The 18,849-nt window shown below is 40.0% G+C and overlaps 2 protein-coding genes across 4 annotated transcripts in view; both read right to left on the bottom strand.

Annotated features, from left to right (window-relative positions):
* The window catches only part of LOC128382213 (microtubule-associated protein 4), a 112,509-nt gene extending 104,811 nt beyond the window's left edge, over positions 1–7,698 (bottom strand). For all 3 annotated transcript variants that reach the window (XM_053342198.1, XM_053342200.1, XM_053342199.1), the window contains exon 1: positions 7,628–7,698. The gene's annotated coding sequence lies outside the window, so the exon portion shown is untranslated. The remainder of the gene's footprint in view (positions 1–7,627) is intronic.
* A 9,243-nt stretch (positions 7,699–16,941) lies between these two features.
* Positions 16,942–18,849, bottom strand: part of kcnh2b (potassium voltage-gated channel, subfamily H (eag-related), member 2b) — a 257,929-nt gene continuing 256,021 nt past the window's right edge. The window contains exon 22 of the mRNA XM_053342201.1: positions 16,942–17,376. Coding sequence (XP_053198176.1) covers positions 16,942–17,376 — 435 coding nt within the window. The remainder of the gene's footprint in view (positions 17,377–18,849) is intronic.

The following is an 18,849-nucleotide window of genomic DNA, read 5'->3' as shown; positions in this document are numbered from 1 at the left end:
CACATTGATTTTACAGTTAACAGTATAAAATGTTTCACAGATTCACTGGGAGTTCAATAAGCTGCAGAGCCTTACTGGCACCATTAACCCCTCTGGTGAATATTGATCACATTAGATCATATAGGTTTCCCGTCAGTGTATTGTAAGCCTAGAGGTCCGCTGGGCGTGAGTTGAGTTTGCTCAGTATTTTCAATCATGTCAACAATTATTGCATCTTGTTCCATTCTATGAAGCCAGATGTCTTTCTTTTTTTCCAGTGTGGACAGAAAATATATCGTACAAACTACTTTAAATGATACTCGCTTTAAAAGGTACAGTGTGTAGGTTTTAGTGACATCTAGCAGTGAGGTTGTATATTGCAACCAAGTGAATACCCCTCCCCTCCCCCGCCAAACTGTAACTCCTCGGGGAACCTACAGTGCCCACAAAACTTGTGAAAAACCCAAAGGCCAGTGATTGGTTTGTCCGTCCTGGGCCACTGTAGAAACATGGCAGTGCAATATGGTGAGCTCCATGGAAGAGGACCCACTTCCTATGTAGATAAAAAGGGCTCATTCTAAGGTAAAAAAAACACTACAATTTTTATATTCATGGGGTTATACTAATATTATATTCTATTTCTGCCAAGTCTGTTCCACTAGATGCCACTAAATTATACACACTGCACCTTTAACATTCCAGCAGCTGCCCACTCTGGGTATGGCTATCATGCATCTTAACAACTGACTGTGTTCCCAACATTCAAGCTACAATAGAATGCAATGGGGAGACAGCAGCTGGGGCATCAATAAATAGGCATATGTCTGGAAATTACCAACTGGCGAGGGTGAACTGAGAGGGAAAATAAGAACAACTTAATAGGTTTGCATGTAACTGAGGAAGCATTATTATATAAAGGGTAATAATGCTGTCCTTGTCCCAGATTAACCTGCCAGCAGCTGAAGCATTGTTTGGCAGCACAGCAGCGAATGGATGATGGATTTCCCCTGCTTCCTGATTCCTAGACAGAGGCTGGGATGAAGCAGTCTGTCGACCCTGAAGACAGTATCCTGCTACAGTCAAAGAGCAGCTGACATCAGCTTTCTCCAAACCCCTAATTTTAACCCTGGCCCCAACATGACCTGCACAACTTCCAAATGAGCCTTAACATGCAAGCTCAGGTATGCATGGCAGGTTTTGAAATTAATTATGATGTCCAGTCACAGTGAGCAGCTTTTATGCCAATATGGCTGTTAAAATTTCAGAATTCCAGCCATATAGAACAACTACTACATGTATATATAGCCATATACTAGCCTGGACAACTACACATGATCCAGGCTTATACTGGTTAACATAAACCGCAGCTGATGATGCATCAGGGAGGTTTGTTTTAAGCGTCTGGGTGGGGAGCAAGAAAGCAGGGAGTCAAAGTCTCTAAGTTCCAGTCAATTATTCCACACTTGGCATTCCACAGAGAATTCACTATGTGCTCAACTGAGCAACTCTAGGAACCTGCGTGCAGTCGAACACTTCCTCCCTCCCTTCCGTCCTTCCTTCCCTCTCCTCCTAGTACAGTCATTATTTCCTAACCCCCGCCTTCCTTCCTTCCTTTATCCCGTCTTATACTTTATATAATTTTATATATAATCTGTTCTGGACAAGATGTATGCCAACATTAATGATGCTTATGCACACTGCATTAAGATTCAATATAAATGTGGCCGGAAGAGCTCATCCATCACTGCAGACCTTTAGCCTGGATAAACAGTGTATTTGACCAATGCCCTCAATAGAGTCAGCCAACTTTCCATTTTTATGGAGCTACCATAAAAGTTACGCACGTATTAGTTTTATGACTGCAACAAATTATTATTTTCATTTTCGCTTCATTATATCAAGGCAACATCTTTACATGTCTTGTTGGGTCAACAGTCCAAACCCCCAAAGTTAAATATTTATTCAACTTACTGTAATTAAAGTATCAGCAGATTCTTATATCTGAAACATGGAACAAGTGTCTGGCATCTTTGCTTGATCAGTTCAATGATTATAGAAATAGTTATTGATAAACTTCTTTTTAAACCATTTTTTTAATGGTTTTGTAAACTAGGAATACAAACCTCTCTGGCAGATGAAACGAGGACTCCTGACCACAAAGCTGTACTGGACTCAATGTTATTATTATAATTTAATATCAAAGGTTCCTGAAGGCTACCATGGTCACTTCATATGTAGATTTTTTTTAAATAAAACACTTGAGTGTTCTGCTTTGTCAATCTTGGCATCTGTCAAGTGGATAAAAACATTTGGAGGAAGCAGAGGATCCTTCTACTTTGAATGAACAGAGTCAGTGACCTTAAACAAAGTAAGACTCATTGACATCCATCCAACACCCCAAATACAACTCTACTGCTGTCTGAACAAACATTTTCCTTTTTAAATATGTAAACATTTTTATTGCCCCTGCTTGGGACTTCATTAAAAAAGGAGATGTCTGCTTTGGGCCTGATCATTTATTTAAAGCCAAGACCATTCATAAAATGATTCCCCCCAAAGGTAGAGCATAAAGCCAGGACACAAAATTTGTTCCATCACCCTTCATATGATCAAATATCAGTGAATACTAATGTACAAAGGAGTGAGGCTTTGACACAGATAAATCAGAGCATGGATTCCTTTACAATACTGGGCAATTGTATGACATTATTTCCTTCAGCGATGTGCCAATCTAAACCTCTACTGTCCCCGAACACCATACTTTATAACAATCGACATGAAAAACTTTTATTATATGTCAAACTAAATCCTTCCCGCTAGACTCACATGAGATTAAATACTGGGAGCAGTACATGTACATCTGCCTCCTGCTGCTTATCACAAAGGTTAAAACCAATGATCTTTCATGTGCTTTAATTATCTGATAACTCAAATATATTTCAAAACGAGTTGGTCTATGAGCAGCTTACCAGAGCTTAAAGAGTGGATATCGCATGCAGATGTATTTCAGTCCTGACCGATGAGGTCTTAGCATCAAGTATTGAAAACTGTCAAGTAGGCCACAGAAAGTTGCATTAAATCTTTGGCCTTAAGAAAGAGTTTAGCTAATTTTGGCTCATTTGAGTCAGGCAACGTTGTCATATAACTGTCTTGTCAAAAAATGACGTTTATACAGCATCAGTATAAAAACTACAAATTAAGGCTAGCTAGCTATTACTGGACTATAGTGTTATCTTAGGGGGTTTTCACACCTATAGTTTGTTTGCTTTGCCCTGAAGCAGTGGAAAAGTTGCTGCTTTGGGGCATTTTGTCTTTAGGTTGGTTTCAAGCAGGAAACACACATTTGAACATGTGAACGCAAATCAATGTAATGTCTCGTAAACAATGTGTTGCTTCAATTTATGCAAAGACGTGCTGCCTTCAGTTGGATGTACGTATTTCGTTGCTGCTCCAGGTCAACCTTTGATTCATGTTTACGACACAAAGCTCTTCCTCAACATGGTACAATGCAGGGCGTGGCTGGCTACGGGGGCTAGTTTAGTCCAAAAAGTCGGATCGAGGTCGGACATTCATACCTCAAATGAACCGTACCAGAGTTTGTTTCTACCACCTCTTGAGGTGGTTGTTTTGGTCTACACCCAAGCATGATTGCTGCTTTCACACCTGCGATTCACTCGAATTAAACAAGGATAATTGTGAAAACGCCCTCAACAACTACAGTCCAAACTACATACACACGACTGGTATGTCTGAATTACACCTGAGTTAACCACTGTAGTTCAAAAGTTTACAAACCGTTTCTTAGACGTATGTTTTGGTAATGATTCTACTCTAGACCTGCAACTAATGATTGTTTTCTTGATTAACTGTTTGCTCTATAAAATGTGGGAGACTTCTTAAACCCCAAGGTAACATCTTCAAATGTCTTTTGTCTCACGAACAAAACTCAAAATACTCAGTTTACGATTGTTATAAACCAAACAAAAGCAAAGTAGAAGATTAAACCAGTAAATGTCAAATGAGAAAAATAACGTTAACAATTCAGCAGTTATCAAAAAAGTAATTATCGGTCAATTGACTAATGGATTTGATTGTTCCTGCTCTATTTCAAACAATGGGTTAGTAGTAAAAATCTAATATTACTAATGTTAAAGGATGTTCTTCACACCAAATGAATATGCTATATCTTCTTTCACTTTAAGGAACTTTCATATGGTTTGTACGGGCAGCTGAATGACCAACCATCCCACAAGTTCTACAATTACTCTCCTGAAACAAAGCCTCTTTTTCAAAGCTAATCTCAGACATCAGATTTTGGCAAACATTCTTGACCGATCATTTATCCAATTTGTCCAAAAAGTGGGTAATTTGTCACAAAGCTGACTGTTCTGGTAAAATGCTGTGGTGCGTGCAAAAAAACAAAACAGGTTTAGGCAAGTGGACGCACATAGAATCAGTGAAATCTACCATGATCTACATGATTCATCAGCAGGCTACTGTTAAGTTGAAGTGCACCTTTTGCAGAGTGTTTTCCAAGAAGAAAATCAAATCCAGAACTGTCCACAACTATAAAACTACTGAGTGGTATTTGATGTTGGCAGGAGGCTGCTGAGCATTAGCATGGGCCTACTCAGGAAACACTGGTGAAGGTTCAGCACACTGAGACAGAGGTGCTGTAGTAGAATCTGAACAGCTGGGCTTATGTATTTATAAAACAGTTAGGGGACTAAAACAGATGTTACTCTTTTCTCTTTTTTAGATGTTTTCATCACTGGAAATATCGACTCTTAGTGCTGTGGTATTCCTCTAAACTGGTTGAGGTAAAAGCTTTTTAAGGTACTTTTTACTACTTTTTGTTACTTCCATGCTTCCAGCAAACAGAACAGCACCAAACAAAGAGTTTCAAGTAAAGAGTTTCTCACAGTCAAAGACTCCCTGCTGCTCGGAAAAAGCCCCGACAATTAGAATTTATGACACGGCCTTGCACTCAAGACAAACAAACACTGGACCATTACAGTATAATTAGGTTGTATGAGCTGGTATCCTTCAAAGTCATCATTATCAAAGGAGGTAAATGGACTGCAGTTATAGAGAGCCTTTCCAGTCTTCCGACCACTCAGAGCACTCAAGAGCCAACATTTGGGGGGGAGAGGGGGGGGGGGGCGGTGCCAACCTGCTCATCGGGAGGAGTTCGGCAAGCACCGGAGGAGTCTGGGATCGAACCACCAATCTTCTGATTAGTGGATGATCTGTTCTACCTCTGGGTTCACAGCTGGCCTAGGTAGAGATTCATAAATAATCCTCTTTCTTCACTTATTCAGGGGCTTTGACAACAATTTGAACATTTCAGTAATAGAGACAGCTTGAAAGACCTACTTATCTTGATACAAAATGTTCCAACCTACAAGTAAAGACATTTTCTATTTCCATTATCTATTTTTCTTTCTCACACCAGTTACTGTTTTCCTCTAAAAGCTGCAGGGAAGCTGGGAGAGACCCAACCAAGCACAAACAGATATTTCAGGTGGGATTGGACCCCCGGGCAGTAAAGCATGTGATTCACCATCCTTTCATCTCTGCACATTGTAAAACTTTTAAGATCCCGCAGAGCTACTGTAGCTGTTCATCTCAAAGGCTCAGTGACAGTGACCGATCCAGGGGAACACTCCGGCCCTGCCTCCCCCGCTCAACCCCGACCAGCCTGACAACTGTCAAACCCTCCAGCCTAATACCTGATCACTTTGGCAGCCCTTACAGCAAAGCATCAAGCGACGGGACATTTTAGGAATGTGATTGGATCAAGTCCATAATGAATCCAGGGCCTTAGATCAGTCCCACCTCTTATTTCCCACTCAGTAATCTGGCTGTGGAGGATTGAGAGTAATCTGGATAGAAGGAGGGAGGGGGAGAGAGAGAGAGAGAAAGAGAGGGAGGGAGAGAGGGACAATCCTCTTCGCTGTTCCTCTAATTATTTTATATCATTCTGAAGCTAAATGTGCTGTGATGCTCCAGCGTAGGTGTGAACTGTCACTTCTGGAGATGAGTCATGCATGTTGTGTATGTGGTCTGTCATAGGACAAATTTGGGGACAAATTTCAAATTTAAGACCACTTAACTGGGCACAGCTTGTCAAATTGGGGACAAAAGCTGACTATACCATATCAGCAGATGAGCAATGATGGCAATGACTAGCATGCTGCGTCATGATTGAGATATTGCAACTGATGATGACAGTGAGATGCAGTTGAAAGCTGTGGAAAAGACTAATGAGTAAATCTTGGTTGGTTTAATCATTTTTTGGGTGTGTCAAAGTACTATTTCCAATGTTTTGATTATTTTAGAAATGACACATTCGCTACATTCTAATGTGCATGTATAATATCAGAAAATATTCAACCCTGTCACCCAGCCCAGAACCCACATACTAACTGTAAAAGTATACAGAGGGAAGTGATAGAAGGGCAAATGAGTGAAAGGCTTATCTTTGTATATCAGCAACATGACAAGCTGCCAATAATAAGCGGTGATAAGAGCTAAAACAACAGTGATGAAAGACAGAGGGAAAATATCTGTGGCTCCTCTGATTGGATTTAACCAAGGACACAGGCTACTACAATATCCAGTATTATGATGACATCATTTGCATGAATAAGTCTACCAAAGCCTGACCAATATATCAGTCAGCTGATTTTATTTGGGGATCACACATACATTGCTGTCATATTAGTATTGGTGTAAATTGGACAACATGTGGAAATGCATAATGTTTTACAGTTAAACAGGCAGCATTTTATATAGCCTAGATAGATAGATAGATAGATAGATAGATAGATAGATAGATGTGTATCATTTGTGACAATAAAGTGTATTGCTCAAGTAGAAAATATCCTGCCTTCATTATATATTGTGTTGATATTTATATTGGTCAATATATTGATATTGGATTTTTTTACGACCTATAGGCCAACTGATATCGGCCCCACAAAATCCAGCATCAGGCGCTACATTCTACACATGCAGACAGTTAAGAACACACAGTTTCAACATAGTATGCAATTACAAACAGCACATGACAGCCTCAGCAGTCCTACACTCCTCCTCACACACACACTGCAAATGAATGGGCACATCTAACAGAGTGTCCCTGTGCTTGCATAACTTTGCCCGCTCCTGTCTGTGCTGTGACAGTGCAACTTCACCGTGAGCACCCATGCTGCCTCAAGTGCTGTCGGGAACGTCCAAGTTACTGTATCCCGTCGCACACGAACGACGCACCGATGTAATAAATAGCCCATGACGGGGGAAAGTGAAAGTTGCTAGTCGGTGTTAGCAAAGACACGGTGCAAAGAAGGTAAAAGCAGCCTGTAGCTAATGGAGGGGAAAAAGGGCGAGACGAGTGCCTTGCTACTGCGTATACGCTAAACTCATATTGGAAAGTAAGAGTTTCCGAGCAGCACCTGAAGGCAGCATTCTCCTGCAGCAGTATACCGTGGCTGTGAGATCACTCATCCAAAATCACCGTCACTTCACTGCTGAAACCCGCAGCTGTCCGCACGCACTTCCCGCGCTTCACGGCGAGACACAGCTTGTCTCCACACCACAGCACAAACACAACACACACGACGTTCATATTTCTTTCTCCACTCACCGTTACTTGTCTGCTTTTTTTTGACAGTTTGTTCGGGAGTCTCTGAGCGTCGCTGTCACCGCTACGATCCGCCCACCCGAGAGTGCGCTTCGCTGGCCGCAGACTAACCTGCTCCACCCCCGGAGAAACTCCCAACAAATCACAGCGCTATCGCTCTGACCGGCTCTCGCTGCGCCCAATCAAATCGACGCTCGGCTTTGAGTGACGGGGTTATTGACCTATCGCTGTTTTCAAACGCAGAGCAGGCACTTCATCGTCACCGAATGCACTTTTGACAGACACGCTGTGCATACAATGGAGAAGTTTGACTCCTTTTACGGGACGGTGCCGGTCCAATCGCCGGGGGGAACAGGCTCTGGATACGGACAGGGCCCAGGAAGACGCCCTTATTCCGCCCAGATGACTGGAATGTCACCAGGATGACAGGAATGAGGATTATTGTTGAAAATACAGACAGTCCTCATGAAAACTAGAATTAATACAAATAAATGATCATCTATTCTCATTGTAAATGGGCCTAGTATAACGTTAAATAACCTAAATAAGTGTTATTTCTTAGTAACAATAATACAATACTGGATGTGGCTTTTCTAGCAAAGTCATGTCAAATCTCATGCAGTCTAATGCATTTTATCCCTTTATAGCTTCATTTGATTTTCACTTCATGAATCTAAAACACAGTATGCAGATTACATGTAGCCTACGGATATAGTACAGTCATTCCTCTAGCTGTTCACACACCACATCCGCCAATGTTTCCTTCAGTGAAAGTAACATTACTGTAAATATGGGAGTGAAAAAAATTAAAGCATGGTCTAAATCAATGTATGTAGGATTAGCCTATAGTGACACCTTGTGACAAAAATGGAAAACATCAGTTAAAGCCACAAGTACTCCATGTCCCTATTTCTCCAGTTTCTGCATACTTTACTGTCTGTATGGATTTTTTTGCTTTTTACTCACAGAGCAGATTAATAATTGTCCTCAACCTGGCTCAGAGGTTGAGGACAAAATATGGAGACAACACATGACTTTTAAACCAGGAAAAATCAGTTCATGAAATAAACTAATTTAAGTATGTCAGTTCATCAGTAATGTTTGTAGTGTATGGGTGTGTGAATGTGTGTAGGTGTAAGACAAAATACAACTAAATTATTCTGGATCAAACAAACCAACTCAGAGAAGAGAGACTGGATGCATTCACACCAAATCAGGTGTTGGTCATCTCTCCGAATGAGATCCCCAGTAACCTACTGTATAAGAAAGTAGGTCAGAAATAAAGATTCTACAACAAGAGACAAAACCATGAACTAAAGAGAAAATATAGAAAAAACAATAACACACATACATTTAGTTAAAAAAGAATAAAACAAAACTATGAGAAGGATCACTTCAAATCTGCACATTGATTCATGCTGTTGGAAAAAGGGATGGTGCAATCTAGAATAAAAAGAAACAGTGCTAGATCTAAAGTGATGTTGACTGAAGGTGCTGAATGGATTACTGGACTTGGCCAGTGACATCATGTTGCTCCTGATCCTTTAATGTGGAGTAGTTGCCAATACAGAGTCTGAGCTTATTATAAGTCTAACCTTCCCAGACAGCTTCACATCATACACTAAAATTAGAGTAAACGTTCAGGATGGCTCTCTTTTATAGAAAATATGATGCACCACATGTTTACTTTGATGATTTTCTACACAGTACATTTCCAAGAGTTAAGTTACTGACTATATTTACTCTTTCTCATTCATTTTAAAGAATGAAGGTGTAAAACTTGGAGATTAGCTAGCTAACGTTAGCTCTCCAGCAAACTGATTGAAATGTTAGATGTTGCATGTTTGGCTGACTGTCAGCACTAATGTAAAATAAGATGTTTATCATGTTAAGTAATCTTTAAATAATTCATTGGTCGACCAGTTTTCCATTTTTTAGCTGACCTGGTTGTATGTTGTTGAATGTTATAGCTGCATTTTGTAGTGTTCTGACTTCACATGGTGCCAGATGAATTAACCTTAACCTTAAAAGACATTGTGGAAAGATTAGTATCTGGAAGTGGAGTATTTCAGGAACTAGCTTTTTATTCTTTCTTGTCTTTGTTTGTTTATTAATGTAAGCTTGGAAGAGGTTGATAAATGTTACATCTCAGTAAAAATGGTATCAGATTGATTTAATCAGTGTGGTAATGGTATGATTAGTTTTATTTCATGCTTCAGTAGAGACAACCAGATTGTTTTTGAGGACTAAAATGTGGAGAGAAAAAGGAAATTTATCTATCCCAAAAATCAGTGCGTGTAAGAATCAGTCCCGACATCATGATCTTGCTTTCAAAGAGGTTTATTGAAAGAAATATTTTTGAAATTTTATAAAGTTCAACCATTGATAATGCTATCACACAATCAGAACCTGGAGCTGCACCAACATTTGATATAAATAATGTATTATGAGCTTCTAATCCCTCCATGAGCCAACCCAGTATTAATATTCTATGACTGTCAAAATTCCAGGGACTGTCACAGAAAATAAAGATATGCTATTGTCAAGACATTTGTGAGAGTTTTTTCGGGGCTTTTCAGCAAAGTGTGTTATCAGATTTCAACACCCGGAGGTACTGAAAACAAAACACAACAGAGGTGTGGTCCCAAACTGCTCCGATGTGTTGATAATAGACATTCTTAAGAGTGTATAGCCCGCCCTCAGCTGCACCAAAGCAGGGATTGTAATATTTTAGGTGGACTTGATTTAACTTCCAAAGCCTGAGAGGAGCAGAGGTAAGTTAAATCAAGCACTCCTAAAAAATAAAAAAAAAATAAAAAATTGGGAAACAGTTCTGCCCAGGACTGCCACACATGCATCACTCCATTAAAGTGGTTTGCAACCAAAGATACAAATATACAATATAATATTGTATCATCTAGGATCACTATATTTGCAGCTATTCAGTATCCCTCTCTTCCATGACCTGGAAGTAGTATGTATATATATATATAGATATATATATATATGTATATATAAATATGACTCTCCCGTCACCCGGAAGAATTCAGTGTTTCACTCTACACACAGTTTGCAAGCATACAGCAAAAATTCAGCTGCTTTGCACATCCAACCCTCTCATGTTCAGGATGATTTTCAGTGCAGCATGCAAGTAAAAATGTGCACAATATTAAAAGTAGCTTCATCATCCTCCATCCTAATCAACCCTCGTCATCCTCCGCATCACACGGACGGCTTTGTCCACTTTATTTTTTCTCCTCCGTTAAGGTGATTATTTTCATAAGAAATTAGAGCAGACTTTATTTTATTTTAGTATATTTTTCCTCTATAGTATTCTGCATTTCAAAGCATGCCAAAGAATTTTTTTTTCAGTTTCTGCATAGTGCTGGCTATACGAGTGCCAAAGAGTTTTTGTTTCCTTTACAAGTATTAGAAGTCGGTATGTACAGGCAAGGAGTGACAGAGCAGATCCAGTGTTTGTGTGTAAACGGTACCAAACCCCCCCTTCCCCAAGTGCTCAAAATATCTACAAATACAGGCCCCCAAGTCTGTCGGGAACTTATAGAAAGTTGAACGGAGCTGTAAAAAAGCTCAGCAATATGGAAGAGCCATTAAGCGAGGTGTGTGTGTGTGTAGGTGTGTGTGTGACTGTAGGTGCGTATATTTGTATGTGTATTCAAATGCAAAGGGGAATAAAACTCTCTAACCTCCTTTAAACGCCCCTCCCCCTCCCACAAACGCACCCATTCCGTTGCCCCGACCCCTTTCGTGGACGTAAACCTTTTTTTTTTTTTTTCTTTTTTCAAAGTGCACCCTCTACTGTTTATAATATGCAGTATGCATTACATAAATGTATTCTCTAGCATTGAATATTCCACTAAGTTTCTACCGTCACGTACAAGGTGAAAAGAAGAAAAGAGTCGACGACAACCACATTCTAGATTTGAGGTCATAGTTCTGAATGTAAAAGTTACAGTTCAGGCCACTAGGTGACTGTTATTGAACACTAAACAAAACACTCAGCTACAGTACATGAGATGGCGAGGAGAGCCCACTTCTGCAAATCAGTACCTCAGCACTGCACTGTAAGAAAAAAAAAAAAGAAAAAAAAAATCAGTGGTAAGGAAGTCCATGAAACGCTAGATTCACTGGATATTTGCAGTCAGGAGGATTTCTCTAATGGGACTTGACTGACATGCAACACAGCTGTCATCTGTTCTGGAAACTTCCTCATTTGTGGACGGAATTGCCGACTGGGAGGGGGAGCAGGGAGCGCTGGTGGAAACTAAGTGAGGAGGGGTGATGGCTATGCAAGCAAATAAAACACAATGACAAGCAGATGGAGTTCAGTAGTAATAAGAGCTCAGTAGATCTGGTCAGTGTCAGTGCTTATCATCATAGCTTTGAACACCCATGATGCATTCAATTACATTTTAACCGCTGTTTAAAAAAAACAGGGGATTCTAGCAGCACTGCAGAAGGGTCAAGGGTCTCGACCTTTACAAAATGCTGAGTCAGCTTTCAATCATCTGCTAGAATTGCCTTTTACACCCTCATCTTTAGAATAATTCACCGGGTTCAAGTTTTCACAAAAATTATTGTCAAGTCACTGTAAAGAAAAAAAAAAGAAAGGTTGAACTTTAAAATCACACCTTTGTTTTAAGTTAAATATTAAGTCAACATTCTGTTTGTTTTGTTTTTAATTAAATGTCTTAAAAGAGGATTACATGAGAGTTTAAAGTAGCAGTGTGTAGAACTTAGTGACATCTAGTGGAATGGATTTTGCCAAACTGCAATATTATATTCATAAGTCTGTTGTTATTAGTGTGTAATCCCAGGATAATAAGAATCATTGTGTTTTAGTTACCTTACAATGCAAAGGGAGTGGGTCCTCTTCTATGGAGACCACCATGTTGTACCACTATGTTTCTACAGTAGCCCAGAATGGACAAACCAAACACTGGCTCGAGAGAGGGTTCTTCACGTTGGTGTTGAATTGGTTGCAATGTGCAGCGTCACCACTAGATGCCACTACACTCTACACGCTGCAATTTAAAATGTCACTGATCATTTAATAACAGAGTTCACTTGCTTTGGTTTCAATGCTAAAGTGCAGCTTTACATAGGCTGCTTACATGCAGCCACACGGTCCAATCACTGTGATAAACACATGCACAATGTGTCTTGAATGTGACTCATCTGCATTTTGGAACTGATCAGTTTAGAATTATTGATAATGATAATGATAATAATGATAATGGTTATTGCTCAGCAAGCACATATATCCATAAATATTGAGTAAATATTGAGAGAGTTTGTATGAGCATCAATTTCATCAATACAGTATGAACAAGAGAACATGGGAATAGACATGTTTACACACAAAAAACCATCATCACATGACCTGTTCATATCATATTAGGTACAATCCACAGACAAGAAAAATAATCCTACAACCAAATAAATAAATAAAATAGCTTCGACCAGCAAGCAGCAAGACAGTCTTCATGATTCTGCATTAAAGGGAAAATCCACTATAATAGAAGTTTAGGATGTTGACTGGTTTTCTTCTTCTCTTTGTGATTTGGTTGGTTTGGAGTTGTCGGACAAAGCGAAATGAACCCTATGACACCGATGACACATTCCTGAGTCTTTATTAAACATCTGCACTGTTTCAAAAAAATAAAAATAAAGTGCTAAAACATTAACGGATGTGATTAAGCTGCTACAAGTCTCGTTTCTTTCAAGGACTATTGCACTTCAAGCAGGCCCGCCCTCCTCTCTGTGACTCACTTCTTCATGGTGTGGAAGAGGAAGGGGAACTTTGACTCAGGGAAGACTACAAACTTTTTTACCTTCATCTTGATGATTCAAAACTACAAAGTGATAAAGAGTTATTTTAGTTAAGCTCCATTTCATGAGGGTATCATTATTTTGTACATCCCTGCGTACAGTGGGGTACAGGTACCTCTTCCTACATAGTCTAAAAGTGGCACCACTACACCTTATTAATTCCCTTTGCACCACCTTTTGACATTAACAATGACTCAAACTCGGACCAGAGTACTACATTTACAAGTTATGACACTTAGACCTGTCATAACTACTTTTGTTGGACGATATATTGTCTCAGAAGTAATCGTGATAGACGATATTATTGTCATTTATAGATAATTTTATACCACTGATATAATGATAATATGATAGCATAATAATGCAAGGGGGGGGGGGGGTGTGGGGGATGGGATTGGAGAGTGGGCGCTACACTAAAAACACAGACTGTCATTATGGTTGGGGACAGAGTTATTTACCTTTAATTCTTCTGCAGTCTCCACTCAGGATGTACACAGTGAGGAATGGAGGACACTAGTTGCTTAGCCAATGTGACATGAATAGCCTCTTAGCTGCTAATGTGAAGTGTGGCAATACTGAGGTAAAAAAAAAGATCAAAGTCATGTCCATGTATCATACTATACGTCGATGATGCTGATAATTATGTTATTGTGTGATAAGTCGATTATTACTGTGACAGGCCTATTAACACCGCAGCATCACATAGATTCTAGATGCAGTTATCCTGCATTTCATTCATAGATGGTGAGTACGTTTTTAAAGGTGAAGTTAAGAGGCCAGATCAGTTATTTTTTAGTTACCTTTATCAGCTATTGCTAAAAAAAATCTACCAAACCTGTGTAAACATAGCCATCTGTCCAAAGATGTTTTAATATGAGTTTTCACCATGTTAAAATATTGTATTGTTGGTATCTTGTAAAGTATTGAAAATCTTAATGGGTTGCTTTGTATGTTTTTGACACACAGTAATTGTTACAATAAAAGAAATAGCTTCTCCTTCATGATATCTCATTAAAAATGAACCAACCTACTGAAGATGACTTACAAACAAAATAAATCACATCCTTCAGTAATAATTGGCCGTTTCCTTGTCAGACCAGATGAATGTGGTGTCTAGCAATTTGCTGCGGTGCTTTGACGAAACACTGTGATGCCTCCAATCGGTGAAAGGTGGAGAACTGGATTTACTCATCACTTCTACACATCATCATCCCTTGTTTTAATATTTTAACACACTGCCGTTATTTGTCTGAGGGCAATCTGTATCACACAGCATGACAGCGCAAATATTATTTCTGCACCGTGAGCCACATGAAACCTGAGGAGTGATAACAAGTGTAAAGTCTCGCCATATTTAAAATGCAGCCGCTAATTGCAACCCCCCGAAGCTTTATATATAAGTGACATGATCCTGGACAGTGCAGTGTGACAGCTGGTTAGATGTGGAACTGCGGTCTGTCAGCTTCAATGACAAACCGCTCGGTGCATGCGTCTGTACATATGCTGCGTTTCTTATTTTACATTATTAATAAAGTGGTAACAAAGTGGTCATGTGGTCACCGTCATCATCACACCTCGCAGAATCTTCAGCGTGTCGGAGGCTTGCTATAACAGTGCATGACAAGGATGGGAAGCAATTATTTAAAAAAAATAAATAAATAAAGCTAAATTAAATTAATTAGCTACAGTGCTACTGAATCATTTCTTCTTCTTGGGTGCTGTAGAAGTGAAAAGTCTTGAATGAACCTTAGATGACCTCATATGTATATTTAAACCTACATTATAAAAGGGTTTTATTTGTGCCATGTAGATTTCAAAATAAAAGTCTTTTGTATGTTTAGCCACAGACAGCCCAAAAAATCAGTTTGGGGGCAAAGAAAGCTCAATTTGCCCTTAAAAAGTAGAATCCAGTGAACCTCTACAGTGTGTGAAGCAAACGTACTGCGCCATGCTCTACAGACTGAAACACAAAAACCAACAGGACAAACACACACACACGTAAAAAGCTTTTTTTGGACTTGAACTTAGCACACACACATAGTTAAGATTTAAAGCGCACTCACTCGTCTCTTCGTGCCAGTGTTTGCATATTGTACTGTACATAGAATAATGGCGCATTCGGCTGGTCGTCGTAAACTGGCAAACTTGTAATTTATCTTTTTTTTTGTTTTGTTTTTTTTTGTTTTCGTAATCACATGACAGACTCCTATATGTACAAAGTAAAAGCATTCCGGGTGCTTGCTCAGGTGAAACAAACAAAAAGTAAGGTCCAATGAAATCTGAGGTAGCAAATTCAACCGTGATAAACTAGAACTCACTGGTGATGTCATCTTTATTCGTAGTGTTTGACGATCAAACACGACTTTTTCCTCAGCTTGAACTTGTGAAATTAGTAAGCTGGGATTCTTCTTTTTAAACGTGTTTACATATTTTGTGGGTGGGGGGGGTTTGGTGCGATTTTCTCGTGGTAAACCTGTAAGTTTGCCAGTTTACCTGTTTGTGACACTGCCTAAGCATGCCATATGTTCTTCACTCACTAGCAAATCTCTACAATGTTTATGGTAGGGCAGCTGATATGTTCGTCAAGAAAAATTCATGGCTTTTAACCCTCCAGTTCCCACCCCTGAGGTGCAAACCAGTCAATCCAGTGTGCTCATGGGAAAGGTGGGGGGGGGGCATTATTAAGCTCCGCCTCTTGGGGCAGGACATCAGGGGGAAGGAACCAATGACAGAATGGGACAGTAGGATTTCTGTTAGGCCAGCTAACACTACGATTTACCAACCAGTTTGTGAGTTTATCGGAAGCGCCGCGGACATATAGAATAGAATAATCATTATATCAATAGGATTTTCAGTGCAAGACGTAAATGGCTACTTGTTTGGTCATTAATCTGTCTGTTGTTGTCTTTGCTTGTTCTCGTCAGTCATCCGAACACTGGATACAGCAGTAAAGGGATTCTTCTACAGGAGAGCAGTCATTTATATGTGTGTGTGTGTGTGTGTGTGTGTGTGTGTGTGTGTGTGTGTGTGGAGGTGTCACCCTCAGTGGATGACTGAGAGGTCCAGATCACATCTGTCTGGGGTTGACCCGGACTGTAATCGTTAAGAGACAGAGCTCGTCTCCACTCTGGTTTGTGGTTTTGGTTAAAGGTTGTACCGTCGCAGAGTTCAGAAAGCTCCTGGTGTAAAGAGAGGGAGGGAGGGAGGGATTCGTGGAGGAGAGAGAAACGGAGAGAGAGGTCTCAACCCTTTCCTTGACCCTGCTTCTGAGCAGTGTGTCCTTACTTGAGAGGTCAGAGGTTGGATTTGAGTGGTGAGAGACAGTTAGGTGATGGGTACAGTAGGTGCCTCCAAAGTGCTGTGGGGACTGGTGGAAAAGGGAGGGACTTCAGGATAAACCATCTCTCTCTTTTCACTCTCTGTATCCCTCCATCCCGCTCTCCTCCCCCCTCTTCACCTGGTCCTTAGCTCCCCCCTGGGTCGGAGCTGTGTCTCTGTGGTGTCCGTGAGTCCAGAGATGTCTGTGGTTCTTGGAGGGACATCCTCCTTTGGGTTTCGGGATCCAGGGTAGATACCCCAGCTCCAGCTCCAGCTTCCGGCTCCACCCCGGCCCCCATACACGCCCCTGAACCAAAGTCTAACTCCGCTCCTAAACCTGACCCCACTGCTGCCCCGCTCCCTAAATCTAACCCTAAACCTGAACCTGAACCTACTGCTGGCCCTGAAATGACTGCAGCCCCTGTTCCCAGTCCGAGCTCCAGCTCCAGATGTTGCCCCAGGCTGTCCAGGCCAGAGGGGGCGGGCTGGCTCTGGGTGGTGTTGATCAGTGGTGACTCCTGGGGTTGCAGAGAGTCAAGAGGTTTGGGTGGGAACTCCTCAAAGTCCTGGGAATCCAAGATCTGCAGGGAAAGAGACAGAGAGGTCAATGGGACTGACTACCATACTTTTTCTTATTGGAATTCACAAACTCTAATTTGATAAATACTTCTTATGACGGTTGTCTTAGATTAGATTAGATTAGAAAAATGCCATATCCCATAGAGGGGAAACTCATTTGCCACCAAGCAACTCATATACAACAATACAGACAATACAATCAAGTAAATAAATAAATAAAACACATTAGAAGCGTGATCTTTAACCTGCCCTGTCACTCAGGGTTTATTATTAGAGTAGATTTTCATATGTTTGCAGGGAATGAGACTCAACACAAAAATGAATCTAACAAGTGACTTTTTCAGAGATGCTGTCGATATCATTGGCATCATCTAAAGACACAGCCCAGTTGGTACAGTCAAAGCTGCTGTTGGTTGAGATTTCTGTGTCAAAAACAGATGTACACTTTTATAGATATATGTCTAAATGGCTTCAGTAATTCTAGTGCAGCCTGAAGTTTGCCCTGAAAGTTGTAATGTAAGAACTAAAATAAATACTGGATCATATCCATGAGTCAAAGTCTCACACTGATAAAATCTACTCAATAACACAGAAATAACCGAGATGAAAGGGATGAAAGGGATGATGTGGAGGAGTCAAAGACTCTCCTGCACAGACAGTCAGAAACCTGGAATCTTGATCCTTGAATCATCAGGATATGAATACCTACATTTTATAAGTTCCATATTTGATCCGTTATATGATTAAAACCAACTTTACTGACTCTGCAAGGTTGAATAAAGGTCTTTTTTAAAATAGAATATTATACAATTGTTACAACTCTGATAAAATATAATGAAAAGTGGAAGTTAGTGGAAGTCTGGCCAAGAGCACCAACGTATCCAGCAGCTGTCCTGTATATGCAGCATAAAAAATGTCAAAAATGTTTGTAATGCAGAAGAGAATTTAAGGATAAAGCATTGTTGCGTGATTAGTTACTATTATGTTCCTTACTTTAACTGATTACTGAGATCCAGACACATTCAAATAGAGTCTGTTGTCCTCAGAATGCCTGAGGATGATTCAGTGTCTCTCATTTATTTTCACTATATTTCCCAAAACACTGCAGTCCAATGACAGTGTTCTATCAACACAAGCTCCACAGAGTATTCCCAATAAACTGCCATACACACCTACCAGCCACTATATTACAAACACCTGCGCAGTCAAACACTATCCAATACAAGAGCTTGGCCATACATTTTATGAAGTTTATACATTTTCAGTTTGTCAGAAAAGTGAAATTTCTATTACATATTTATTATTGGGGCTGTAATGTGTGTAGAGTACTAATAGTGTGTTGTGTTGAAAAGTGTTCCTACCATTTTGTCCCCTTGATATATGTTAATAGGGGTGGACAAAATATGAGGAACACCATTCAATTTAATACACTCTAGTACATCACAAGCACCACAATAATAAACATAAAGTAGAAG

Source organism: Scomber japonicus, chromosome 21 (assembly GCF_027409825.1).
Source record: "Scomber japonicus isolate fScoJap1 chromosome 21, fScoJap1.pri, whole genome shotgun sequence".
NCBI lineage: Eukaryota > Metazoa > Chordata > Actinopteri > Scombriformes > Scombridae > Scomber > Scomber japonicus.
The sequence above is the reverse complement of the archived record's forward strand: the minus strand, read 5'-3'. Positions and strand labels throughout refer to the sequence as shown.